General features: G+C 44.9%; 1 protein-coding gene across 10 annotated transcripts in view; it reads left to right on the top strand.

Annotated features, from left to right (window-relative positions):
- The window catches only part of CIT (citron rho-interacting serine/threonine kinase), a 167,727-nt gene that overhangs the window by 69,848 nt on the left and 70,288 nt on the right, over positions 1 to 27,591 (top strand). For 7 of the 10 annotated variants that reach the window (XM_045073762.1, XM_045073766.1, XM_013056605.2 and 4 more), the window contains 8 exons: positions 11,160 to 11,265; positions 12,180 to 12,323; positions 13,676 to 13,795; positions 18,906 to 19,076; positions 19,331 to 19,381; positions 20,111 to 20,164; positions 22,951 to 23,091; positions 24,900 to 25,025. In XM_045073762.1, the coding sequence (XP_044929697.1) occupies positions 11,160 to 11,265; positions 12,180 to 12,323; positions 13,676 to 13,795; positions 18,906 to 19,076; positions 19,331 to 19,381; positions 20,111 to 20,164; positions 22,951 to 23,091; positions 24,900 to 25,025 (913 nt within the window). The remainder of the gene's footprint in view (positions 1 to 11,159; positions 11,266 to 12,179; positions 12,324 to 13,675; positions 13,796 to 18,905; positions 19,077 to 19,330; positions 19,382 to 20,110; positions 20,165 to 22,950; positions 23,092 to 24,899; positions 25,026 to 27,591) is intronic. The other 3 variants (XM_045073767.1, XM_013056602.2, XM_013056608.2) reach the window with 1 other exon arrangement.

Genomic DNA, 27,591 nt, shown 5'->3' with positions numbered 1-27,591 from the left:
ACTTTGTGCTTGCTTCTCTTCTGTGTTGTGGAAGCTCGGTCTTCCCTCCTACCTCTCTGCCTGCCAGTCTCACTGCTTCCTGGCTGTTGTCTTCTGTTCTGGATTCTTGAAATGCTGTACCATCTCCTCAGGTTCCAGGAATTGCCTTTTTAGCTTGGTCTTGCTTATATGACTTACACTCTCACTTCCTCTTGACTTTCCTCCCTGTGTGCCCTGTGTTCATTGTGGCCAGGATGTTCTACCAGTTTCTCAATGTCCCTGTCCTCTGTTTCCTCCCAACACAGACAGGCTTCTTTGCTCACTCAGTGAGCCAGTAGGTGCCAGTTTGGTTTCCTTGTTTCATCAAACTACTACTCTCTCAACCCTTTTAGACAAGAAAACAGAGTCATCTGAAGCTACTTTCCATCTTCCCCCTTTAGCCCATCATTTGCCAGGTCCTGTCTCTAAGCTGGACCTCTAGGATGACACTTGCGTTTACGCCTTTCTTTCTGTTCCTTACTGCCACCCCTCATAGAGCTTTGCTTGGACTGGTGCAGTAGTCTCCTAACCAATTTCCCTGCCTCCAGTTTTCCCAGCTTTGATCCATTCTCCACAGAGGGTGGAATTCTTCCAAAGCACAAATTGGATGATGTCATTCTCCTACTCAGACCTTCAATGGCATCACAGTGTGCGCAGAATTAATGGCCGCTCCTGAACTTGGTATTCAAGCCTGGTATGCCAAGACCCCAGCCTTCCTTTTCATTCATACCTCCTTCTCCTCCCCTGTGTCTGGGCACACTGCTCAACACTCACTGACGACAGGGACCATCATGTCTTCCACCTCCTGCCTGAAACAGTGCGTCGCCCTTGGCAGGTCTTCAAAGAACATTTGTCAAATTGAAGTACACTGAAGTGGCCAGGGATTATGCCAGTTCCTTCTGCACAAGTGCTAATGGAGGCTGTCCTCTAGCGAGCACTTCTTGTGTGCCTAGAGCTGTGCTGAGTGCCTTACATGCATTGTCTCACTCGGTCTTCCCAGTCTGGCCATCACTCTGCGTGGTAGTAGGTATTAACCCTGTTTCCAGAGGAGGACACTTGAGCCTCAGGCAGACTGAGTTCTTTTCCTGATTTCTTGCACGTAGTAACACATTGAAGACTTAGAGCCATCCCTGGCTCCAGGAGCACTGTGCTGTCCTGCCTCTAACAGTTGTGACTTGGCTGGATTGTGTGGGGCCTACGGGCTCGCCTAATAATAAGGGCGAAAGAGTGGCTCCTGCTGAGAATTCACTATGGCACTATTTCAAGCGCTTGACATTCTTGCTTAAACCCAGAAGCACCCATTGTTTGATAGATAAGGAAACTGATCATGAAGCTTGGGTTTTTTAAGATTTATTTATTATTTGGGGGAGAAGCCAGGACAGGGCAGAGGCAGAGGGAGGGAGAGAATCCCAAGCAGTCTCCATGCTGAGTGTAGAGCCCAATGCAGGGCTTGATCTCACAACCCTGAGATCATGACCTGAGCCGAAATCAAGAACTGGATGCTCAACCAACTGAGCCACCCAGACGCCCCAAAGCTTGAGTTACTTCTTAAAGTTCATGCATCTTGCATGTGGCAAAAAATGGCCAACTTTTCCAACTTTTAACTTTAGAGTTGACATAAGTATTCTTTGTTTTGGGGCAGAAACTATGGTACACTCCTTAAAAGCCCAGGCTTTGGAATCGAAGATGTGGGTTCCCATCTAGGCCCTGCTGCTCACCACCTGTGTGAATGAGGCATTTAGCTTCTCCCAGCATCAATCCCATCATGTATAGAGTAGGGGTTGTTAGAGCACTTACCTGCTAGGTTTGTTGGGGGGAGCACACGGAATATGTGGTGTTAGCACCTGGAGCAGAGTGAGTGTCGTTTCACATTCTTCTTGTTTTGGGGTGAGGATGGGCCGACAGATGCTTTCAATTCTCCCTTTGTCCCTGCTAGAGTTTATAAAGACATCTTGCTGGTTTCTGCCCATTGAGACAATCAGGCTCCACGTGGGGTTCCTGACAGATGTCCTAATATCTCCATCCAATTTTTTACTCTGAATGGAGTCTGTGATGTGTTAGCTAAACCGGTTCCTTCCATAAAACATGCTCGAGGCTTATGGTGGGATCTAGTTCCAGTGGGGTCTGGAACTTGGTGCTGGGGAAATGGGCTATGCCCAACCTGGGTGGCACGTACTCCCACCCATCCCCCAGTGCTTGAGTGTCCCCTGGAGGGAAGAGTGTGTGTGTCATCATGACACTGCTGTCCTAGAACCAGTATATCTGGGCACCTCCCAGGCAAGGGCCAGAAAGCTTTATCGTGCCAGCATTGATTCTGCATACTTCTTGTTTTGGATTCCTTTGTCCACTGTGACCTTTCACTGAGGCTGCCTGGGGCACAGAAATATTTGGCATACCATTCATTCACCCATTCAGTCACTCCGCAAATACACTGCTCTAGGCCTTGCGGCATAACTGAACAAGACAGACAGGGTCCCTGCCCTCAAGAAGCTAGCTTTCTGTTGGGGGAGACAGAGGATAAATAAGTTCATAAATAAGAGATTTGCGGATGATGGTGAGGGCTGCAAAGAAGTTAGAACCTGGGGTGGGGAATGACCAGCTAGATCCCCGAGGCCAGGACTAGCCTGCAGGTGTCCAGTGAGCACAGAACCCGGAGGGTGGAGCTTCTGGGCACATGGGGAGCTGGGTTTTGAGGTTGGATGGGCCTTCAGGTTTGGATTCTGAGTGGGGACGTGATACGTGTGGTTCTCATTGACTGAGTGTGGTGGATGGAAAGGCAGTAAGAACTGGACTCAACGAGATAAGTTAGGCCCCTGCGGCTGTCCAGGAAGGAGGGGGAAGTATGGCATTAACCCACACAGCGGGGCACTGGCTTAGAGGTGCGGACTGTGTGAGAAGTCCCACCAGTAGCTACATTTCCATTAATTATGTGACTTTAAATAAATGCTTCTAGAGTTACATATTAATCGTTCCAAGCAAATGCTCTAATTTAGCCAGAGACCACTGCTGTGTGTGTGTTTGGGAGAGAGTGGTGTAGATGGGTACGTAAGGGTGCCCCAAAGCTAGCTAGACGCTGAAAGTTTAGTAGAGCCATATTTTTAATATTTCCAAGTGTTCATGATGGACACCACTTGTGTATTTTTAAATGGGCTTATAAAGTTAGTTCATAAATTTCAGAATGCTCAATCTTAAAAGCCAATATATTTTCGGAACAGAATGCTGATGAGTGTTTTATTTTTTGCACCATATTACATCTTGCTGTTGCATGTATTTTTAGTGCTGTTGGCCACAATTAAGGTAGGGCCCTCAGCTGAGCTAATTTTGATTCCCTGGGTTTAGACTCAAGTATCTGTTCTTGGTTATCTCGAGAAGATCTGTGATTTGTGATCTGTGTCCTCTGGGATCTGGTGGTATCTTCTGCAATCTCAGGTTCCTCTTCCCAAGGGAATAAATGGTTGGCTTGATGGCTTAAGCATGATCTTCATTATTATAGCAGTGACCAGAGATACTCAATGCTTAGGCTTCCTTGAAGATGGAAGTACGGATTATCTCCTCTTCAGCTAGGAAGCATTCTCTTGGTAGCTTTATTAAGGAATTTTTTTGAGTCATGTGGATTATTATAGACACCGGGAAAACTATATTTTATCATTTGTACTTAAATGTTGAAGTTACATGGAAAGCAATTTTTAGGTCACATCTAACACATTTTAAGCAAATACTCTTTCCGCTGCAGCAGAACCCACCGCACCCGACCTTCCCTTGGTGTGTCATATACCATTACCTCTATTAATACTTTTTGGGCCCCTGTAATTATAAAGCAGATGTGTATATCAGGAAGAGATGTTGATTTCAGAGTAAATTTTTCTAGAAAATAGAAGCTGGAAAAAAAGAGGAAAACCCAAACTTGGCTTCGTGCTCGAAGAGACAGCACTGCTGTGTGTGGGCGGCTGGCTGCATGTTCCCGCTGCTCAGAAGTGCCTTTTCTCTCCATGGGTTTAACTGGCTGTGTATCAGAGATGTGGCCGGGAGGAGTAGGCAAGCAAAGTGTGGGCAGGCTGCATGTTCTTTTATTAGCATCCTTATTGTACTGCATCTCATCGAGCCCCGAGCATGAACCAGCTTGGGCCCTTGAAATCTGTACTGTTTCCTATTTAATTACCCCCCCTCGAGCCACCAAATGAAGGAGGAAGAGTTGCTCTTGTGTGTGCGTTGAGCTGTTCCTGGAGGTGACTATGGACTGACCTGAATGGAAGTTCTTGGGCACCCGGACTGCATTGGACTCAGCCTTTGAGCTGCCCTTCCAGCATTGCCCTCAGCCAGTCACAGATAGAAGTTACCTTCCTTTGAGTGATCCATTTCCCTTTCTCCTGTAAGCTCACTCCTCTGGGTCTCTGCAGCGCTGTTCTTGGGTTGCTTCTCTTGGGTTTGTCTAAGGCTGAACAGCCGAGAAGTAGCAGAGTCAGGATTTGAACCTATGGCCGTTGGGTTGCAGAACCCAACTTTGAAGCAAAACCCAGTTCTGCTGCCCCACACCGGCGCCCACATCATTGTAATGGGGTAGGAACATGTAGAGGCCATAGGAAAAAGCCATTCCCTTAACTTCAGTGCCATCCTACAGGATTGTTGAGTGAGTTCAGTGACGTAACTTGTAACTCATAAAGTTTCATAAAGTTATAACAAGTATAGTGCCTGATGCATAGTTAAGTCTCAATGAATGGAAACTATCATTGATGACAAAGATAGTGGCATTAATTCTCTCTCCTACATTGCTGCTTGTTTGAGAATGGGAATTCTGACTTTCCTAAGTAGGAGACTACATGAGAAATAAGTAGAATACAAATATGTTGAGCCATACCTGTCCCTAGTATGTTTCTCTTACAGAAGTAATTTGTGGAAATGGCATAGTGACATATTAAAAATAAGGGTAAGAATATCTTTAATCACTGTCTGAAATCTGCACATTGTCTTGAAATTCATAGTCCACCATGATGAACTTCAGAATTGTGTCCCCACTCAAGGAGTGACCAAAAGGCACCAGTACCAAGTGGCCTGGCTAAAATGCCACCTCGAGCTGAATGCTGGGGACAGTCATACCATGAGTTTTAAATCCCTAGACCTGAAATTGCAGGTGCTTTCTTCTAATTAGCATCCTGCTTCTCAATCCTCTTTGTACATTAGAATTACCCAAGAGCTTAATAAAATGGCGCTGCCCGGCCTCCTCTCCCAGTCAGTCTCTGGTTTAATTGGTCTAGTTGGGTCCTGTATATCAGGGTCTTTTGTTGTTGTTGTTGTTTTTTATAAGACTTTATATTTTTGAGAGCAGTTTTAGGTTCCCAGCGATAGTAGCAAGAGGTGTAGAGGTTTCCTATTTACTCCCAAATGGGCACAGCCTCCCCCATCATCAACATCTCCCACCAAGAGCGTATTCTCGTTATAGTCGCGGAACCTACAGGCACACATCATCATCACACAGTTGACCTTAGAGCTCACTGTTAGTGTGTGGATTATGAGTTTGGACAAATGTGTAAGGACCTGGACCCACCATCATAGTATCCCGTGGAATATTTTCACTGCCTTACATCAGTATTTTATAAAATCTTCCCAGGCGATTCTAATGTGCAGCCTGGTTGAAGACCAGGGAAGTTCCAGAAAGCCGTGAGGACCTTTACCCCTACTCCATTCCTCCAGCCTTAGGTACAGTCTGGGTTCAGTACCAGCATTCTTACCATAGCTTTTTTTTTTTAGGTGTGATTTTTATTTATCCTTAAAAAAAAAGAGAGAGAGAGATTTCTTTAGCACCTTTATTCTGAAGAGCTCTTAATTGCTGTACTTAGAACTTCTTTATTTTATTTTATTTATTTATTTTTTTTTATAAACATGTATTTTTATCCCCAGGGGTACAGGTCTGTGAATTGCCAGGTTTACACACTTCACAGCACTCACCAAAGCACATACCCTCCCCAATGTCCATAACCCCACCCCCCCCTTCTCCCAACCCCCCTCCCCCCAGCAACCCTCAGTTTGTTTTGTAAGATTAAGAGTCACTTATGGTTTGTCTCCCTCCCAATCCCATCTTGTTTCATTTATTCTTCTCCTACCCACTTAAGCCCCCATGTTGCATCACCACTTCTTCATATCAGGGAGATCATATGATAGTTGTCTTTCTCCGCTTGACTTATTTCGCTAAGCTTGATACGCTCTAGTTCCATCCATGTTGTCGCAAATGGCAAGATTTCATTTCTTTTGATGGCTGCATAGTATTCCATTGTGTATATATACCACATCTTCTTGATCCATTCATCTGTTGATGGACATCTAGGTTCTTTCCATAGTTTGGCTATTGTGGACATTGCTGCTATAAACATTCGGGTGCACGTGCCCCTTTGGACCACTACGTTTGTATCTTTAGGGTAAATACCCAGTAGTGCAATTGCTGGGTCATAGGGCAGTTCTATTTTCAACATTTTGAGGAACCTCCATGCTGTTTTCCAGAGTGGCTGCACCAGCTTGCATTCCCACCAACAGTGTAGGAGGGTTCCCCTTTCTCCGCATCCTCGCCAGCATCTGTCATTTCCTGACTTGTTTATTTTAGCCATTCTGACTGGTGTGAGGTGATATCTCATTGTGGTTTTGATTTGTATTTCCCTGATGCCGAGTGATATGAAGCACTTTTTCATGTGTCTGTTGGCCATCTGGATGTCTTCTTTGCAGAAATGTCTGTTCATGTCCTCTGCCCATTTCTTGATTGGATTATTTGTTCTTTGGGTGTTGAGTTTGCTAAGTTCTTTATAGATTTTGGACACTAGTCCTTTATCTGATATGTCGTTTGCAAATATCTTCTCCCATTCTGTCAGTTGTCTTTTGATTTTGTTAACTGTTTCCTTTGCTGTGCAAAAGTTTTTGATCTTGATAAAATCCCAATAGTTCATTTTTGCCCTTGCTTCCCTTGCCTTTGGTGATGTTCCTAGGAAGATGTTGCTGCGGTTGAGGTCGAAGAGGTTGCTGCCTGTGTTCTCCTCAAGGATTTTGATGGATTCCTTTCACACATTGAGGTCCTTCATCCATTTTGAGTCTATTTTCGTGTGTGGTGTAAGGAAATGGTCCAATTTCATTTTTCTGCATGTGGCTGTCCAATTTTCCCAACACCATTTATTGAAGAGGCTGTCTTTTTTCCATTGGACATTCTTTCCTGCTTTGTTGAAGATTAGTTGACCATAGAGTTGAGGGTCTATTTCTGGGCTCTCTATTCTGTTCCATTGATCTATGTGTCTGTTTTTGTGCCAGTACCATGCTGTCTTGATAATGACAGCTTTGTAATAGAGCTTGAAGTCCGGAATTGTGATGCTACCAACTTTGGCTTTCTTTTTCAATATCCCTTTGGTATTCGAGGTCTTTTCCATATAAATTTTAGAATTATTTGTTCCATTTCTTTGAAAAAGATGGATGGTACTTTGATAGGAATTGCATTAAATGTGTAGATTGCTTTAGGTAGCATAGACATTTTCACAATATTTATTCTTCCAATCCAGGAGCATGGAACATTTTTCCATTTCTTTGTGTCTTCCTCAATTTCTTTCATGAGTACTTTATAGTTTTCTGAGTATAGATTCTGTGCCTCTTTGGTTAGGTTTATTCCTAGGTATCTTATGGTTTTGGGTGCAATTGTAAATGGGATGGACTCCTTAATTTCTCTTTCTTCTGTCTTGTTGTTGGTGTAGAGAAATGCAACTGATTTCTGTGCATTGATTTTATATCCTGACACTTTACTGAATTCTGTACTTAGAACTTCTAAACACTGAACATTTGTCAAGCATCAAAATAGCTATCAAAATAAAAAGAGGGATCTGGACCTCAGGAGGCGAGGAGAGCTGTCTGACGGTCTCCCATGAGTGCAGGTGGGTGGGGGGCGCATATCCCCTTGATTCTGGGCCTCATTAATGAGTGACCTAGAAACGCTTTTTTTTGTTGTTTTTGTTTTTTGTTTGAATAAGCAATCAGCTTTTATACCTACAGCAACGCACTTTAAAAAGTAAATACTGCTGGATCCTGTCCTTCATTTGTTATCAAGTCTTGGGGCCACTTCCCACCCCAACATCATGCACCCCCTGTAATCGTTCTTCTAGAAGGTGCTGTGTTCAGGCGCAAAGAGCTATGACCTTTGCTATTGTCGCTGACCCAGGTCAGGGTGTAACTTAGTGACATGTGGGTGTCTCCTGATTACTAAAGGACCGGGGACCGCATGTGTGGATCATCCCTCCCTCCTTGGGGGGTTTGGGTCTCCTTCTCTAGCCTACCCAACACAGAGAAGTGAGGAATATAGGAAGTAGCAAAGGCAGCCCAAGGTCATGCCAAGCAACGCATTTCATATCAGATTAAAAAGAAAAAGTGTGCATGTGTGTGGGTTTTGACTAGATTTTAGATAGAAAATAGTCTAGTGAGAGCTCTAGAACTAGATTAAAATTTTTTGCCCAAAGTGCTGTCAAAAAATTTGTTTCTGGATTTCAATCCCTCTTGCCCATTTCTGTGAACAATCAACATTTGTTTTAATGTGAATAATAGCACGGAATACTTTCAGCCCCCCGAGTTTTACTATTTCAAACAACTGTTCTAGGCCTGTGAGGCATGTAGTATTTATTTACACTGTTGCATGGGTTGTGATGATAGAAATGACAATGATGGTAGCCATGGTTGACATTTATTGAGCCCTTATAATGTGCCAGGCGCTGCACCAAGGGTGATATCCGGCTGATCTCATTTAACCCTCCCAAGAACTCTTTGAAGTAGGTTGAGAATTATCTCCATTTCACAGATGAGGAGACTGAGGCTCCCTGAGTGGCAGAGTCAGATTTTGAACAGAGCAGCATGCCTCTGGGTGTCCACTGCAGCGTGAATGTAGGGAGCCGTCATGGGGTACAGCCAGCCGGCCAGCCCTGCCGTGCCAGCCCTTGCCACTGGGCCAGGGAGAGAGGGCTAAGTTGCTGCAGGAAACAGACCTCATGTAGGCCAGGAAGTAGTTTGGGGCATCAGAGCAGAATTTCACTCGCTGGTAAGAAGTGAGTGCTCACCGATGACCGGCTCTTGCAACCCTGTTACCAAGGCAACAAAAATGGGCACGTGGGACGGTGGTGGGCTCTGTCACATGTCCCTCTGAGCCCAAGAACTCTGCTGGCTATTCCTCTCCTCTTACCCTTCACCCACCCCAGGGTTCATGCCCAGGGTGCCAGTCCCTGAGGGCAGCTGCCCTGAGTAAGAGGTGTCCTCTCCACCCCTAACTCACTGCTTCTCGGGACGAGGCAGAGTGTGTGAGTGACATATACATGTATGGGTAAGCGCCTCCTTTCTGTGGAGAGGGTCTCCTTCTAGCCCCCTCTCGGGAGGCCATGCTGCATTCTTTTCATGATGCCATCCTGGGCACTCTGTCAGGTGTGCCTGTCCTCACCTCCAGCTCTCCGTAGAGACCAGCAGAGATCATTTGCCACTTGGCAGCTTGCCTCATAGAATGATAGAGGATAAAGAGTTAAGACCCAGCTAGCTTCAGGCTGGAGCCCTGTGTGTAGTCTGTGCTTAGGAAGTGTACCAGTCTCTTATTGCTGCTGTAACATATTGCCTCAAATAAGTAGCTTAAAACAGCATGAACTATCACCTTGGAGTTCTGGATGCCAGGAATCCAAGATGAGTTTTTCTGGGCTGACAACCAGGGTGTAGACAGGGTTGTGCTCTGTGGAGCCTCTAGGAGAGAATTGATTCCTTACCTTTCCCAGCTTCTAGAGGCCACCTAGATTCTTTGGTTCCGGGCCCCTTCCTCGGCCTTCAAAGCTAGCAGCTTCACATCTTTGACTCTCTCTCTCTCTCTCTCTCTTTCTCTGACCCTGACCTGACTTCTGCTGTCACATTGCCTTCCCTCCTCTACTTTTGTCTCTGAAGGACCCTTGTGATAACATCACATCTGCCCAGAAATCTAAGATAATCTCCCCATCTCAGAACTCTTACCTTAGCCCCTCTGCAAAGTCCCTTTTGAGTCCCTTGACTCAATGCCAAGTAATGGATTCACAGGTTCCGGGGATCAGGAGACAGACAAGTTAGGGGTGGGGGACTTACTTGGCTCACCATAATAAGCATTAGCTGGGGTTTTGGTCTTTATTTATTTTTTAAAAAATTTTTTATTTGAGAGAGAGAGAGCAGAACGAGCGAGAATGTGAGTTGGGAGAGGGAGAAACAGACTCCCTGCAGAGCAGGGAGCCCAACGTGGGGCTTTATCCCAGGACCCTGAGATCATGATGTGAGCTAAAGGCAAACACTTAACTGACTGAGCCACCCAGCCACCTGCTTTAGCTGTTTTTATAAAACGGAACAGAACCAAATTGGCTAGCTTGGGGCTAGAAGAACCAATAATTTGATCAGTATTGTTACTGATGATGTTTGTTAGGTACTTGCAGTGTAAGCTCACTCGCCTCAGGGCCTTTGCATCTTAGTCCCCTTCCCTGGAGCATGTTTCCTTCCAGAACTTGGATGGCTAGTACCTTCTTATCCTTCAGGTCCCAGCTCAGATGTCACCACTCAGAGAGGCCCTTCCTGGGGACCCTTGCTTAGACCAAGTCCCTGACCCATTTCCTTCTCTCACACCATAGCCCCCTGTGTCCTTCTTTGGCATCGTCTGTAACTTTTTGGTTGTGGGTTACCTGATGCATGCTGTCTGCGCTCTACTCCAGGAGGGCCAGGGCCCTGGCTGTCTTGTTCGCAGCTGTTCTGGTACCTGGAACAGAGCAAGGGCACAGTGCGTATCTGTTCCGTGAGTAGGTGAAAGAAGCCAGGTAGGCACAACGCCGTGTGTTTAACGCTCACGCTCCCCTCTGTGAGCGGTCCCTTCATTGTCCCATCCCACAGATACGGCAACCAGGGCCCGGAGGGGTGGAAGCGTTGCCTCAGGTCCATGGCGACTGAGTTTACACCCAGGTCAGCCAGAGTTCTTGCTTCCGTCCACCTCTCTGCCTCGTGGCCTTGAGGTCATCAGAAGCTTCTCGAACCAGCTCTGTGGACGGCCGCAGAACCCTGGCAGGTCCCTTATCTCTGCCGCAGTTTCTGAAAGTAGCTTTTCCAAACCACCTGCTGGCCGCCTTGACGCTGGCTTTCTTCTTATCTAGGTCTGTCGTGTCAAGTCTGGACTCCCCTGCCAAGACTAGCTCCATGGAAAAGAAACTTCTCATCAAAAGCAAAGAGCTGCAAGACTCCCAGGACAAGTGTCACAAGGTATTTATTTCCGCAGCCGGCCTCCCTCCTTGCTCCAGGATCCTCCCGTCAATGTATGCCAAGGGAGCCGCCCGGGGCCGCTGCTGGCACTGAGCCACCTGACCCATACCGAGCGGGCGAGGCGCTCCCTCCCTCACTGAAGTCTCGCCTCCAGCAGCTCAGAGGGAGATGAATTCAGGCCTTGACATTGCCGTCAATCCTTTAAATCTTAACCAGAGGAGGCCCTGGATTTAGAACGGCCCGTTCCTCAGCATGACCCAGCCCGATGTCTGCTTCTTCCGGCAGGTGGCGTGGGTCCTCACCTGTGGCCGCGATGCCTCCCATCTGCTTTGAGTGATGCGAAGTCTCTCTTCTTAGTCCTTTAAGCCTCCTGCTTATGTAACTGCGGCCACTGTGTTGACTATGCTCAACGTCTCTTAACGCTCACTGTTCCTGCCCCAGGGCAGCTCTCTGGAAGCTCCTAAAACCCACTCCTTGCCTGGGACTCCTCTAAGAGTGCAGACGAATACACATCTCCTTGCCCTGTTCGGGATTGGTCCTCTAGATCTTTGCAAGGAGATGGGGGGGATCAAGATGGATTTGGGATAAAATTAAAGTGACGCGTGCCAAAAACCCAACCAAACCCAAAAAGCATACAGGTGAAAAATGGTGATTGTGGCTTCCTTGCTCACTGGGCTAGAGAAGTGACCAAGTGTGAACCGAGTCTTGGATGAGAGGAGTGACTTAGCATTGGTGACTGTCCTTACGAAGAACTGTGCACCCCCCCGGGCGAAGAAGCAATGGTATTTCCTTCCCAACCTTTGGCACTTTAGTGTCAGCCCAAACCACCAGGTGGTTTCGGAGGCTGCTTGAGATTTGATTGCTCCTAACGGACCTCCACGGGCCCTTTTAACCTGTCGATGTGTCTGTTTCAGATGGAGCAGGAAATGACCCGGTTACATCGGAGAGTGTCAGAGGTGGAGGCTGTTCTTAGTCAGAAGGAGGTGGAGCTGAAGGCCTCTGAGACTCAGAGATCCCTCCTGGAGCAGGACCTTGCCACCTACATCACAGAATGCAGTGTGAGCCTTCCCCAAAGCCCCCTTCCCTTGGAGGCGGCCTTGCTGTTGTGTGTGTCTCATCCTGTTTTGTGACGGCTTCATGAGGCACATCACAGCCGATGGCAGAGCGTAGAGACAGAGAGAGAGAGGGAGGGAGTGTTCCCAGGCAAGCTGTGTGATTGGCAGGGTAGCCAGAGCCAGGCGGGAGGTCCCAGAACAGTGAGGACCGGGCTCCAGCAGTCCAGGTAGGCTGCGGAGACTGGACGTGGGCCTCGACGTCACTGCGGCGAGCGGCCAAGGGGCCGAGCGCCTCTCATCCCAGCCTCTCTGGCCTGTATCCCGTCCACCACCCGCAGCCTCAAGAGCCCGACTCCTAAATGAGCACAGGAACATGTATTTTGAATCTGCCCGAGATCTCTTTTCCATTGCTTAGAACCAGTGCAGCAATGAGAAAACTCAGCCTGTAAAAAACAAAAGGAAAAAAAAAAACCCAAAAAACAAAAACCCAGGCAGGCTCTCACGCATTATTTACCATATGACTTTTTTTGGATTTGTTTTGTTTTTGTTTTTTTTTATTCCTTTCCCTCACAAGAGTAGACTGTCTTCTCCATTGTCTCGTTAAATTTTTCATTCAGGTGTTTTTTTAATGTGGCCAATTAAACAGTCTTAAGAAGTTGAATCACACATTTTTCCAGTTTTTTTCACAAGGGAGAGGAAATCTATAGAACGTGGCTGATTAAGAATAACTGCTATGTTTCCATTCCAGATTTGGCTGCCTTTCAGTGGTGGGTGAAGTTATTCAGATATGTGTTTCAGATCTGTATTTCAGTGCCACTGAAGCGTTGAGGGAAACTTATGGATGAAAGGTGTCCAGAAAACGTAAGCCAGGAGGTGGAATTAGACTCCTTGGGGTCTTAAATGGCAATTAGGCGAGAAGGAAGTCATTGCTACTTTGAAAGAGGGATCTATACCGGGGAGTCCTCTAATCCCCGATATTCCGGAAAAGTCTTCGTAGCCCTCCCAGTGGTGGTTTAACGAAAGGCTAAGGGATCCTGCTGGTTTTCAATCCCAAACACACAAGTAAGTATCTGCCAGGAGAGGTAGACAGAGGTAGGAGGCAGGTTCTGATGCTGGTTTGCAGTTTCAGGCCGGACCCGAGAGAACACAGAGATTGAGATGATGTTTCTTGAACCCGAGGGGTTTTACAGGATGAAAAAAGCCGGAGCCAGCAACCAACTGGAAGTTATCAACTTTGCTCCGTCACCTGAAAGCGTCTTGGTGTCTGCGAAGCAGCTTGCAAGCTCCCTTAATGAATCTTTTCCAACCGAGCAGGAACCACAGGGTACCCCTATTAAAATTTTTGCTTTCCTCAGAGCTTAAAGCGAAGTTTGGAGCAAGCACGGATGGAGGTGTCCCAGGAGGATGACAAAGCACTGCAGCTTCTCCATGATATCCGAGAGCAGAGCCGGAAGCTCCAGGAAATCAAAGAGCAGGTATGACGGCTGCTGGGCCACGGGGCTGCTGGGCCACGGGGCCCCTCGGACCTCTAATTCCAGGGGAGGTGTGTTTCGGGAGGGGCAGGGGGAGGGAAGGAGGGCGGGGGCGGAGAGAGAGCTATGTAGGTCATTTGGAAACTGTGGATTCTCCACGGTTTATATAAATGGTGGAGTGCTTGTTCTAGCTCCTTTTGAAGTCTGCAGCCCATCATGGCCACTCTTTTCAATTAAAGGTGTAGCTTTAGAACAAAAGTGGCCAAACTGTAGCCTGTGGGGCGAATCTGGCTCACCCCCCGTTTTCCACAGCCATGAGCTAAGAATGGCTTTTGCATTTTTAACTGGTTGGGGGAAAAAAGCGAAGAAGAATATTTCATGACATGTGAAAATTATGTAGAATTCAAATTCCAGCATCCATAAATAAAGTTTGATTGGAACACGGCCATGCCCATTCATTTATGTAGTGTCCATGGTTGCTTGTCATGCTACAGTGGCAAGGGTGGGTAGTTGTGACAAAGACCATATGGCCTACAAAGCAGAAGTTACTTGCTATCTAGCATTTTACAGAAAAAGTTTGCCTATCTCTGCTTTAGACCATCAAAAAAATTAATATTGTTATAGCTTTTCAGGGGCACTTTAAGTATTTGAGGGAGGCCAGGTTATTTCTTTTCTTCCTTTCTTACCCTTTTTTTTTTTTTTTTAAAGATTTTATTTCTTTATTTGAGAGAGAGCTAGAGAGAGCAGGAATGAGAGGAGGGGCACACTCCTTGAGGAGTCTCCGTCCCAGGACCCTGGGAATCATGGCCTGAGCCAAAGGCAGAGACTTAACTTACTGACCCACTCACCCAGGCACTTTGAAGCCAGGATGTTACATAGTTTAAATTGTATATATATGGAGAGAAGAAGCGTTTGAGAGGCAAAGGCCACATCAGAATTAACCTGGGAAATCTGAGTGCAGAAAGCCATCCACTGAGTGTTCAGAAAAGAGAATCAAGATGTTTAAAAAGCCTACTTACTCTCTGTCTGTCTGTCTCTCTCTCTTTTTTTTTTCCTTTCTATAAGGATTTTCTTTCTGGATGGTTCATTTTTATTTTGCTTTATTGTTTCCTTTTTAGCATGGGTTTTTTGGGTCCTTTGAAGAAACTGTAAATAGAAACTTTAATGAAGAGATGGCAGTGAACGATTGGGAGAGCTGAATTATCAGCTGCCTGGCAACTCTCATTCATTTCAGAACATCTAATGGAAGCAGTGATGGGAATGAACATTTTTGTCCCCGAGTAGCACAGACTTAGCCATTGTGGGGAGGGAAGGGTGAGAGGGCTAATGCAGGAGACTCCTACAAGTCATTTGATCTGTTAACTTTTCCCTAAAGAAAGAATGAATGTTTTAGGGTTTTTGTTGGCACAATCTGTGGACCACCTTACTATTTGAAACTGATCAGTTACTATCCTCTTGCTTGACTAAGACATTATAAACAAACCTGCAAAGGTAATGTTGGCAATCTGTTCTGAACGCGGATATTAATCTTAGAGATTTTTGAAGGTTACACATAGAATTGGAAAAATCTGCTCTGACAGTTGACTCATTGTACCTTTTATCAACATAGGTTTTCATCCTGAAAGTTTCAAGGGACAGGATTCTTTTTCTCCCATTAGTTCAATGTGTTTGGAGATTTGCTTTTGGGGACATCCTGGGGGAAATGAAAGCCGCATTTGGCCACCAGAGGGAGCAGCTGGTGGCCATGACTTCCATAGAAACTGAATTTTCAGGACATTTTGAAAAGGTACATGCTGGTGGTTGAGTTCAAAGAGATGTCTTTGATGATTCCTACCACAGTTGGCATACATGTGGAGTTTTAGATTTAATGACTGCTGAAAGTTCCACCGGGGCGGAGGGCGGGGCAGAAAACTTCTCCGCTTCTGATTTCCTTTCTCATCGGAAGACGGATTTATTAAATTGGCTTTTGGTGAGTTTTGGGAGACCAGGATGTCTGCAGTCCAGGAAAAAGCATTTCCTGCTTCTCAGCAGACTCCTAGGGTTCGGTTTGCGATTTGTCGACTCCTCCCAGAGTTGGCATTTATTCCCCCCACGTTTTCTCTCCAAAGCTAATTTCTGCACAGCTATTCATTTTTTAATTTTCTGAATATTGTGCTTCTGCTTAGCCACCCCCTAAAGAGTGTTTGCATTTGGTTCATGATAGAAACAACTAAGAGTCTCAGGTGATTGCTCGATTCATATACCATTACTAGGATGGCTGATGAACCTTGACCCTTCTTCAGGAAGGAAAATGAAGTTTGAGTAACGCAGAAGGTGTTGGCGTTTTGGGGTTTCTGTTGGAGTAAGAGTATGTCTTTCTTCCCACAAAACTCTGAGGCTTCATTCAGAAGACATACTTTAGGGCAGACCTTGAAGGGTGTCTGCGGTTCCCCATCTTGATCCCACTCAGCACTGACTGACAGTCCATCCCATGCCAAGACGCGACCGCTGTCTCTCAGCTCTCCTTGGAAACAGACCCAGTTATTTTCTCTCATACTCTTCCTGAAGCAGGGATTTGGTCAGCTGTTGGATTTAGAGGATTTCCGTGAAGGAGGCAGCATTATAACAGTGACTCAACAGATGAGGTAGAATTCCTTTTGCTGCTTGTAGCGAGCTGGGCACCCTAAGAGCTCAGATGGCTGATAGAGATGTTGTCTGATTCTGGCCTTCCTCCCCGTGGGCGCCGACAGCTCAGGAAAAAGAAATGTTGAGGGGAAAGAACAACACTCTGTCCTTGCTCTTGACAAAACACAAAAATCACTTACCCCTCTCCCTCTTGCCGACAGAAATTCCAGACAGAAAAAGGAGCTTGAGGGTAAAAGATGCCCAAGATTTTCTCTCAGCTCTTTGCTTCCTCTGGAGCTTAGGGTTTGTTCCTGTGAGCAAGCCAGCAGTACTTTAAGGCACCCATAAAAGGCTTACACGTCTTTTGTTCTTGTTTTTAGTGAGAAGAAAAACAGTGAGCTTTTAGGTCAAAGAAACTGTTTTTGCAGATAATACTCGTGTTTTTGTCTCTATATGAATGCCATTGTAAAATATAAGTTTTTAAAAAGGATTTTATTTATTTGAGAGAGCATGAGCATGAGCAGGGGGAGGGGCAGAGGGAGCAGCAGGCTCCCCACTGAGCAGGGAGCCCGATGTAGGGCTCGATCCCAGGACCCTGGGATCATGACCTGAGCCAAACGCAGACGCTTAATGGACTGAGCCACCCAGGCGCCCCATAAAATATGATTTTTAATGCCTTTTTTTTTTTTTTTTAAATGGAGGAGGAGATCCAGGGAGGCACAGTGCCCAGAGCCACAAAAGTCATAATCCAACCCTGGCCAAAAGGGACAGAAAATAAAGGATTCAAGTAAAGGATGCGTCATTTCACATAACCGGCCTCATGTTCCACTGTCTCAGTTCAGATAACTGTAAGCAGGTTGTGAAGACCTTTGGTTCTGGAACCCAGCATCAGCCACTTTGTGTGCACTCCACAGACAGCCTGGTGCCCCACAACTTCTGGGACTGACCTTCAATAATAGTATGCTTATGGGTGGGCACAGCGAAATGAGACCGTGCTGCACTCAGGGCTCATTATTTTCATCTCCCAATTATACAGAGAGGCGTGCTTGCATGAAAACTATCTAGTTTTCTTTAAGAACATTACCTCCGCTTTAGTGTGCTCCTGAGGGACTGCCTATTACAGTTGGATGAAAGGTTTGCTTTAGATCCTATTATTTAAAAAATCTATTATTTTTACCGGTTAAAAACATGTCCTTGCTTAATTGATACCTCTTTAATGATTTCCTGGGAGAACAGATCTTAGAGATTTTCACTGTATATTGTGTATATCAAAGATAGTCTTGACTCAATTCTTTATTCTTTTCATTTTAATTCCTTCACCCCACCCTGAGTCACCTTGGATTGGATACATGTTCATTCATAATCCCCATATGCATATGCTTTTTGATTTTGCTAACAGAATATTTTTATACTTTGCCCCAAAGTTTTCAGAATCATTTCTCTTCGTAAATCCAATTTTGAAAAACCGATTCAAATGTTCTGTTTTGATTTTAGAAATTCATTTTGGAAAAGGTCAGGCTGTTTGGATCACTTTAAAGGTTTGCTCGAAGGAACAAGATAATTCTTTCTCTGGAGTTTTGCTCACAAGTTATTTTGACCAGAGCCAGCATTTCTGACTCTTCCAAATTTCAGGGTGACTTGCATTCAAGAGCAATGTTAAGTCCATCATTCAGTTTTGGTCCCAGAGAAATTAATGGTCAGAAACCGACATGATGAGTTTCACCTTCCAAGATTCTTTCCACCGAGATTTCCAATTACCCCCTTGCGCCATCTGAAAGGTTAATTTTAAAACTAGTACCATGTCTAATTGTGTTAGGAGCACATGACTTCTAAAGGACAAATCTATATAAATGATTACCCTTGGAAGAAAGCTACATGTAAGCAGTTTATCCTGGTTGTTTAAAGAGCATCCCTTTTAAGCTCTCCTGGGTTGCAAACGCCTTCAGGTTCTGTGCTGCTTGTGTGGTATTATTTGCTCAAAAGCTCTTATTAGATACAGGTACACATGTTCCAAATGGTGTCACTAATGATACATGATCTATGTTAAAACAGTTTAAAGATTTTTATTGATTTATTTGAGAGAGCAGGAGAGCACGTGAGGGGAGGGGTAGAGGGTGAGGGAGAGAACGAGAGAGAATCCCAAGCAGACTCCATGCTGAGTGTGGAGCCCGATGTAGGACTCGATCTCACGATCCTGAGATGATAACCTGAGCTGAAACCAAGAGTCTGACACTCAACCAACTGAACCAACGAGGTGCTCCTACCTACATTAAGTTAGTTTAAAGACTTAATATACTTATCTCCCTCCTGACCCTCCCTACACCTCTCTCTTCTGTCCATTTTGACCCATCTCTTCTCTAGGACCGCACCCTGCCAATCTGTCTTCAACGTGCGTCTTCCCTCCCATGGTCCATGGTCTTCTGTCTTCACTGCTTGCCTTTTATTTTTTTTTTTAATTGTTTTTTAAGGAGTTCTAAAGTTTGCCTTTCTCCCCTTGCCTGCTCTTTAGGAGTACCAGGCTCAAGTGGAAGAAATGAGGTTGATGATGAATCAGTTGGAAGAGGACCTTGTTTCGGCAAGGAGACGGAGTGATCTCTATGAATCGGAGTTGAGAGAGTCTCGGCTCGCTGCTGAAGAGTTCAAGCGGAAAGCGACAGAATGTCAGCATAAACTAATGAAGGTAGCCAAGCCGCCTCTCAGAAGGCTGTTTTTGGGGTAGAACTCCTGGCTGATCTTAGTAAGAATCAAGGGAATACTAGCTTAATGAGTGTATGTTTGGGGAATAAGGGAGTACTCTGCAAAGCTCCTGGTCTTTTTTTTTTTTTTTTTTTAATAGAAGATAATGTAGTTATTATTATTATTATTATTATTATCATCATCATCATCATTTGGCTGTAGATATCAAGAAAATATGTTTTATCTCTTAAATTACAGGCTAAGGATCAAGGGAAGCCTGAAGTGGGGGATTATTCCAAACTGGAGAAGGTATTTTCCATTACTGGTCCTGCTATATTTGGTAGACAATCTGTAAACTTTTTTTTTTTTAAGATTTTATTTATTTGAGAGAGAGAGCTCACACATATGGGAATGGGGGTGGGCTGGGGCAGAGGAGCAGAGGGAGAGGGACAGGCTGACTCGGACTGTGTAGAGACCAAACTCAAGGCTCCATCTCAGAACCGATCATGAGCCGAAATCAAGAGTAGGACACTCAACTGACTGAGCCATGCAGAGGCCTGATAATCTTTTAAATGTTACTCTACACTGCCAGACATTGGTTAACAATACTCTTGCAATGGATAGAGAACTCTAGCAGGTTTATTTTGACTGTCAATCTTTGGGCAACCACATTTAGCTTTAACTGTTGTTATAGGGATGAAAGATACCTCATTTTTTATCATGTCTGATCACAGTAACATACAAACCGAGACACCTAATAAAACATAGGTGAAAATTTCTATAATCTTAAGACACTGGGCAATGTTGATTCTCTTGCCCTTTCTGTATTATTGGTTCTAGGAAAGTAGCATGGAGATTTTCATGGGGACATTCAAAGATTTCTCTGATAGGTCTCTATTCTTTCTCTCCATTAGTGGGGGCTGGAAAACAGAACAGAAAGACCCCATAGAAACCTTCAGACAATAGCACTGCAGTAAATGTAGCCAGCCATTCATGCCACCTTATTTTTTGCTTTATTTCCTGGAATTTTAATTATAGATCAATGCTGAGCAACAGCTCAAAATTCAGGAGCTCCAAGAGAAGCTGGAAAAGGTAAGCCCGAGGTGATTTTTTTGGGAACTTACCCCTCATTTCCAAATACTTTTCTTTGCCTTGTCCTGGAGCCCAAAAGATGAAAAAGACAGAATTAGTCAGCCTGCACCGAGGAAAATGAAGGGGGAGTGAGCTATTACCTGAAAATATCAGAGTTCTGAATATAGTTTTTCTTTTTGACACATGTCAGCTGTGTTTATTTTTAAAAACCCAAGCTGCGTGAGACTCTCAAGTAAAAGTTCTAATTATACTATGACAGAACCCATGAGGCCAAGAGGCCAGCTTCTCTCCCTTCAGAGGGCCAGGCTCCCTGTTTTGCACATTTGTAAGAGAAGCAGGTGTTGTTCATGGCCCAGATGGCTTTCAGTGTGAAACTGTCCACCCGAAGACTGGGGGAGCTGGGGAGTCATCTCCAGGTGGGGGAGGGGGTGGGTTTGTTTTAAGGCATCCTGTATAGTTGGGGCTAATGACCCTCCCGTTGGCTGAACTCTGGAAATGCTAATGCATGGCCCAGAACGGCCATGGTTCTGAGATATGCCTGTCCCAGCAAAGACGGCCCTGTGTTTCCTAGCCTGGTTTAATAGAGCCTCTTCGTACTCTTTTTTGTTGTAGTTGTTGTTTTAAAGTTGTGGTGAAAAACACACAACATTAAATTTACTATCCTAACCATTTTTTTTTTTTAAAGAGTTATCTATTTATTTGAGAGAGAAATAGCGTGTGCATCTGTGCTGTGCATGCAAGTTGGGGGAGGGGCAGAGGAAGATAATTTTTAAGCAGACTCCTGCTGAGCATGGATCCTGACTAGGGGCTCGATCTCAGGACCCATGAGGTTATGATCTGAGCTGAAACCAAGAGTCGGATGCTTAACCAACTGAGCCACCAAGGCACCCTGGCCATTTTAACCATTTTAAGGATAGAGTTTGGTCGTGTTAAATGTATTCACGTTGCTGCGCAGTGGATCTCTAGAACCTTTTCATCTGGCAAAGGTGAAACCCTTGACCTGCTGATTCTCCTTCCTCCCTCCCCCTAGCCCTTGGCCAACCACCGTTCTTCGTTCTCTTTCTGTGATTTGGGCTGCTCTAGAGCCTTCTGAGGAGTAGCGTCATAGAGCATTAGGTCTTCCGTGACTGCCTCATTTCGTTTCGCATCATGTCCTAGAGGTTCCTCCACATTGTACCGTGGGGCAGAGTTTCCTTCTCTTTAGAGACTGTGTGATATTCCGTTGTGTGGATAGACTACATTTTGATTGTCATCCAGTCCTCTGCCTCCTTCTCACCTGTCCTGGAGATGGCCAATGAAAGCCTTCTTAGCCCTCTTTCAGCTAGATGTTTGTATAAGGATACCTGTTTCTATCTAGAACTGTGTTCTCCATCAGAAGTATGATGCAAGCCACGAGTGTCAGCTACTGGTGTAATTTTAAATCTTCTAGTAGCCACCTTAAACAGGCAGAAAGAAACAGGTGATTTTATTTGAATAATGCAGTCTATTTAATTCGATAGAGCCAAAATACCATTGCAGCATGTATCTGATATTAAAACATTTATACTCTTTCAGTTTTTAAACGAATCAAACATAAGTTACCTTAAAAATAAATTTTCCAGTCACATTGCAAGTGCTCCCTGGGGCCAGTGGCTCCCATGTTGGACAGTGCTAGTCTCAAAGATGAAGTTTTCTTGAAGTTCGACTTTTTAAAATTATAATTCAAAGCCAGTAAGTGTGAGACTGTTGGTTTCTTACTCTCAGATCTGTGCTATGATGCTGTAAGAGCAGCAGTGTCATTAGGATCCAAACGAAAATTAACTTCAAAAGGTGTAGCTTTTTCTTTTGTTTTCTTTTTAAGCAGAGATTTGTGAATTACCAGTGAACTCTATGGTTGTTACAGACTTTGGTAGGTTGAAGAAAAGCTTACAGTTTTTATCCTGTTTTTTAATAAAAGTAGTACAGATTCCCTGTAGGAAAGTCAGCAAATGAGATAATTAAATAAGGAGAAACTTTTTAAAAAAATTTTATTTATTTATTTGACAGACAGAGATCACAAGTAGGCAGAGAGGCGGACAGAGAGAGAGGGAGAAGCAGGCTCCCTGCTGAGCCAAGAGCCGGATGCGGGGCTCGATCCCACGACCCTGAGATCATGGCTTGAGCCGAAAGCAAAGGCTTTAATCCCACTGAGCCACCCGGGTGCCCCTAAACAAGGAGAAACTTAATGCTCTGAGGGTAAATACATTCACACCTGGGTAGATAAGTCCTGCTAGGCCTTTGTGTTTGCATTTACTATGTTGCATTGAATCGAAGATACTAATGATTATTAGACACTCTATCTGTGCACCCCAAGAAGGAAAAACTGCTGTCCATTTTAACTGTACGATGCATTCTAAATTCAGTGATGTTTACGTATATATACACATATATAAATAATATTTATTATATTATTACAATATGTATTATATATAATGCATTTTAAATTCTATATTATATATAATGCATTCTAAATTCTAAATATAATATATATAAACATCACTGAATTTAGAATGCATTATATATAATATAATACATATTATAATATATAGTATATGTGTGTGTGTGTATATATACATGTATGCATATATATATGCACTTTAATGTAATGGAGAGGAAATGCAGAATAAAGTGAATGTGAATGGGTTTTGAAAATCGATCTGGTACGTATACACTCAGTATTGCCTGACTTTTCCCATTGAGGAGATCACCAGCATCTTTTTATGTGAATGACTTTGGCCCTCTTTCTCCTGTTCCTTCGCCCCGGGTAGGCTGTAAAAGCCAGCACAGAGGCCACCGAGCTGCTGCAGAATATCCGCCAGGCCAAGGAGCGGGCCGAGCGTGAGCTGGAGAAGCTGCAGAACCGGGAGGACTCCTCCGAAGGCATAAAAAAGAAGCTGGTGGAGGCCGAGGTGAGCAGGGGTCCTCAGCCCGTGCTGGACTGAGTCTGGGTCCCGGCGTGGCCGCCCGCGAGCAGCCGACCAGCTTTGGGCCGTGCCGAGAAGAAGACACTGCGGATCCGCTTTCCCTTCTGCCAATCCCTTTGGAACCTGAGAGGCTTGGCAGCGTTTTTCCCCAAAGGGGAAGAAAAGACTGGTCACAGCAGCTTCAAGTAGAAAGATGTCCTGATAAGAACACTGCTTTTCTGTTCATTTTCCTCTGGCCTCAGGAACCTGCAGGGGATTCACGTTTCAGTCCGTGAACTGTAACACTCTCCCTCAAGTTTCTCTTTCTCTTCCCTCCGCATCCCTGTTTTTCCTTGCCTCTTCCCACAGACTTAATAACATTACCTTTCAAGGCTTCAGGTGTTACCTGTGTGTCGATGGCCCCCCCAGGGCCCGTGTTTTGGGCCTTTTCTCTCCCTCCAATTCTTTGTTGTTGTTGTTGTTGCTGAAATATTTGATATAATTATACAGGAAACACATGAGTGTCTTCTTATTGTAGAAAACTTGAACAGTACTGAAGAACAGAGAATAAAAAGTAACACTTCCCCCCGACTCCCCTCCACCTCCCTCACCACTTTGGTGATTGTCACAGAGAACAGATCGTAGTTGACTTAACCCTCCCCCTGCCCCCCCCCAACATTGCCGGGCCCTCTGCCTTCCCCTGCCCTGGTGCTGGCGGGTGCATCAAATCTAGAGTGAACTCAGTATCTTCCCCCATGAGTGGGGCTCCCTTCTTAATCTCCTCATGCCAGTCAGGACCAGTGTCACTCATCTGGTCACCCCAGGCTTGAAACCTTGACATCGTCTTTTCCTCCTTGCTCCCTGCCATTCGGTCCTATAAATCCAGCCACACTGTCTCCCCCATTCACCCCTACTTGCCATTTCTGTGGGCTTCCTCACAGTCCAGGCCTTCCTTCCCTTAGCTGAGCCCACTTCGTCATTTCGGGGCCCTCTACTTTCCATCTTCCCTTCCTCCCCACTGGCTCGTTTGACATAAGACTCACTGGCCTCAACCGGAGACTCATCAGCACCCCCTGCCCCATCCCAGAGCTTTCAGAGCTTCCCTGTGTCCTGTGTGCACCCCTGAACTTGGTACGTGAAACTCGGCGCCATTTGACCCACTAGTGCTCCCTTTTACCTTCTCTCCTCTGTCCCCTAACTCATCTTGTGCTCTAGCGGCTGGAGGCTTCTCCTGCGGCCTCACCGGCTCCCTGCCAGCTCCCTACCGCCTCCATATTTGTGCTAATGCATCGGCCTTTGTCTGAAGGGCCTTCCACCCTCCCCTCCTGCCCTCCCCAGTCCAGCCTGGGTATCCCAGCACTCTCCAAAGCTCACATCTCGGTGACTTCTCCCTTTGGCTCCTTCGGCGAAAAGGACTTTCTCCCGCCTGCAACCTCCCACCGCCCTCTGAACCCGATTTTCTGTATGGCCCTTACCCATCTTAACCTCTATTATGTTTCTTTGTGTTTGTCTTATCTTTCCCAAGGGCAGGAATTCTGTCGGCTCCCTCTCCGTATTTTCCGTGATGCCTAGTGTGATACTTTGCAGATAGTAGGTGCTTGGTAAATATTTGAATGAATGAATGCACTCTTGTAACCCAACACAACCAAGTACTTGGATTCTAGAATCTTCTTTTCCTCACCGTTGCTTCGGGTGCCCAAGACTTCTCTTCCTGCCTTGCGCGTATGCTTCTCGAGGGCACTCTCCCTTGGTGCAGGCGCTGTGCCCATAGCAGTTACTCCATTAAAACTCTCTGATTGATTCATGATCTACAGGAACGCCGCCATTCTCTGGAGAACAAGGTAAAGAGGCTAGAGACCATGGAGCGTAGAGAAAACAGACTGAAGGATGACATCCAGACAAAATCCCAACAGATCCAGCAGATGGCTGATAAAATTCTGGTGAGCAGGAACAAAAGCTGAAAAGTTAAAAGACAACAGGTTAGAGGTCACAGAGGGAAGGGGGTGAAAAGAGGAACGGAACGCCGTCACCCAGGGGAGGTATCACCGAGTAGGTGAGTGGAGAGAAGCTTCAGTGTCGGCCCCATGCTAGGATAGCACGAGTAACCAAATGTTGGACGTCTCGGCACCGGTAACAGATCCGTAAATATTACTTTTCCGCTCTGTTTGCTACCGCCTGACATTTTAAAACATGAACGTGCATCCTCTGTCATTTCCAATACATATTTACAGGAGCACTGATGTACTTCTATTGGCAGAGTTTTGTATGGCTGTTAACGTTTCGATGGCAATTTGCAAAACGGTGGGGCTTTAGACCTTTAAAACCCAAACCCAGATTTTTGCTTTTGGAGAAGACAGAAATTAGTCACGCAGGGCTGTTTTTCTCAGAGTAGTATTTGTCATAGATCTGCGTTCACCCACTCACTCTCTCTGCTACAGTTGGTTATTAGTATTATTTCCCCCCCTTAATTTCCTTAGATGTAGCAAGTCTTTTTTTAGGTTTGTAAAGCCTCATGATTCTGTTTTCGGCTCTGGTGACCAAATTAACTTCATCAAGGAAGCCCGGCTTGGGTGCTACTTGCGGATGTGGTGAGGTTTTTGTCCTAGGCAGGTGAACTTTTAAAGGACTGTCCTTGGATCTCAGTCCCAAAGCCAGGAATGTGTGCCACGCGTGGGAGTCTTAGCGATGACATGGAATCTTTTCATAGCCCCCTTCTCCCTGCCCCTAGGAGAGACCCTGGAGTGGTCGATTGTTCCTTTCCACTGTAAGGAGGCGAGGTGGTGCGCAGGCCGGTGCATCTCTCTCTGTGTCTCTCTGTATCACTTCTGGGAAGTGGGTCACCTGCGACTATATGAACTCAAGAATGGCCAACTTACAGACCTATCCTTAATACCAATCCCCCCCAAAAAAACCCACCAAAACCCCCAAACCCTTCAAAACTTTACCTGTGTTTGCATATATTCACGAAGATATGGATGCTCTTGAGTGAACAGGTGAAAGAGAAATTGGTTGAATTGTTTTGCTTTAACACAGTCTTTGTATATACGTCTGCACACAAAGGCAAATGTGACTGTTAGTCTACCCTTTCTGTTCTCTTGTTCCATCATCAAAGTTTCTCTTGGCGACTGTCAAGTGTGTGAATTTTACCATGAGTAAAATTAGATCCTACTGAGATCACACCACCGCTGTCCCTTGCTTGGTGCAAACGAAGTGGTTAAGTCTCTTGTGGTTGCAAAGTGTTTCTCTGTTTAATGGTGATGTGTTCATTCATTCATTCAACAAATATTTAATGAGCTTCTACTATGTGCCAAGCACTGTTCTAGGAGCTGGAAATGTAGCAGTGAAGAACCATGTTTGCATAACAGGACTGAAGAGTTTGATCCGATACATAGAGAAAAGATAATGTTTTACAAAAATGACAACAACAACAAAAAATGCCAAACCACCAAGAAGTCAGATTTAGAATATCTGCTTTTCCAAAGATTTGCTTGCAATTAAAATGTAGGAGTAGAGCATTCTCCCTTCTTGGATTCTGTGTTGTTAACTTCCATTCACATATAGACCAGAAATTGGGTCTTCAAGTCATCAGGTCCAGGGATCTGAGTTTTTTTTTTTTTTTTTTTACCTGTTTTTAGACTCTGCTTTCCATTCCTGTACTCTATTAGGAGGACCAAAACTCAGACAAGATGATTATCAAGCGATTTCTAACCTAAAGAAAAAGTAAACAGATTTCTTTGTTTGAAGGGTATCTTGCCACCTGCCTGACTACCTTTTTTTTTTTATTGGAAAGTGCCTTTTGTTCAAGAAACCTGTGCTTAGACTGTGAAGTACCCAGGACGTGGGCAGAAGGGGGTCCTTACTACTGCCATATGATGATGGTGCTTGGAAACAGATCCCAAAATGTCATTTGCTTTAAAATATTTGCTATTCTGATAAGACCTTTTCAAAACAGGTAATTGGCATTCTCATTATGGCAAAGTCTTTTGCTTTAATGAAAGAAGTCATTGCAGGAGATCCTTTAGTGCACATAAAGCCCTTAAAGTATGTTTTTATTAATTAAAATCCTGTTTACATTCAACGTTTCAAGATCACATCTGTTAGACTGCAATAGATCTTGTGCACCTGGTCTTAAAATTGAACACTTTACTGGCCCCCGAAGCAAAGTCAATGCTTGTAGGCTTTAGAATTTCAAAAGCTTAATCAGTAACATTTTATGTGCATGTGAATCTGAAACTATTTTTCCCCCGTTTTAACGACATATCCTGTATAATTTCCTTATTCTTCAAAATTTTCATAATTACTTCCACTTGAAGGAAAAATTTCACAACTGTGAAGAGATGAAAACTTGGGATAATGACTTTTGATATTAGTAATTAACTAATGGGTCCAGATTCATAAGAATTAATGTGGATGCAGAGATCTGCATTTAGAGAATGTTTCAGTAGATTGAATGCTGCCTTTTATAAGATCAGTTTATAATCCATCGGCAAATGAATTGGTATAATT

This window comes from Mustela putorius, unplaced genomic scaffold (assembly GCF_011764305.1).
Source record: "Mustela putorius furo isolate JIRA1106 unplaced genomic scaffold, ASM1176430v1.1 tig00537248_pilon_pilon_pilon, whole genome shotgun sequence".
Lineage (NCBI taxonomy): Eukaryota > Metazoa > Chordata > Mammalia > Carnivora > Mustelidae > Mustela > Mustela putorius.
This window is presented reverse-complemented; position numbering and strand designations above follow the sequence as displayed.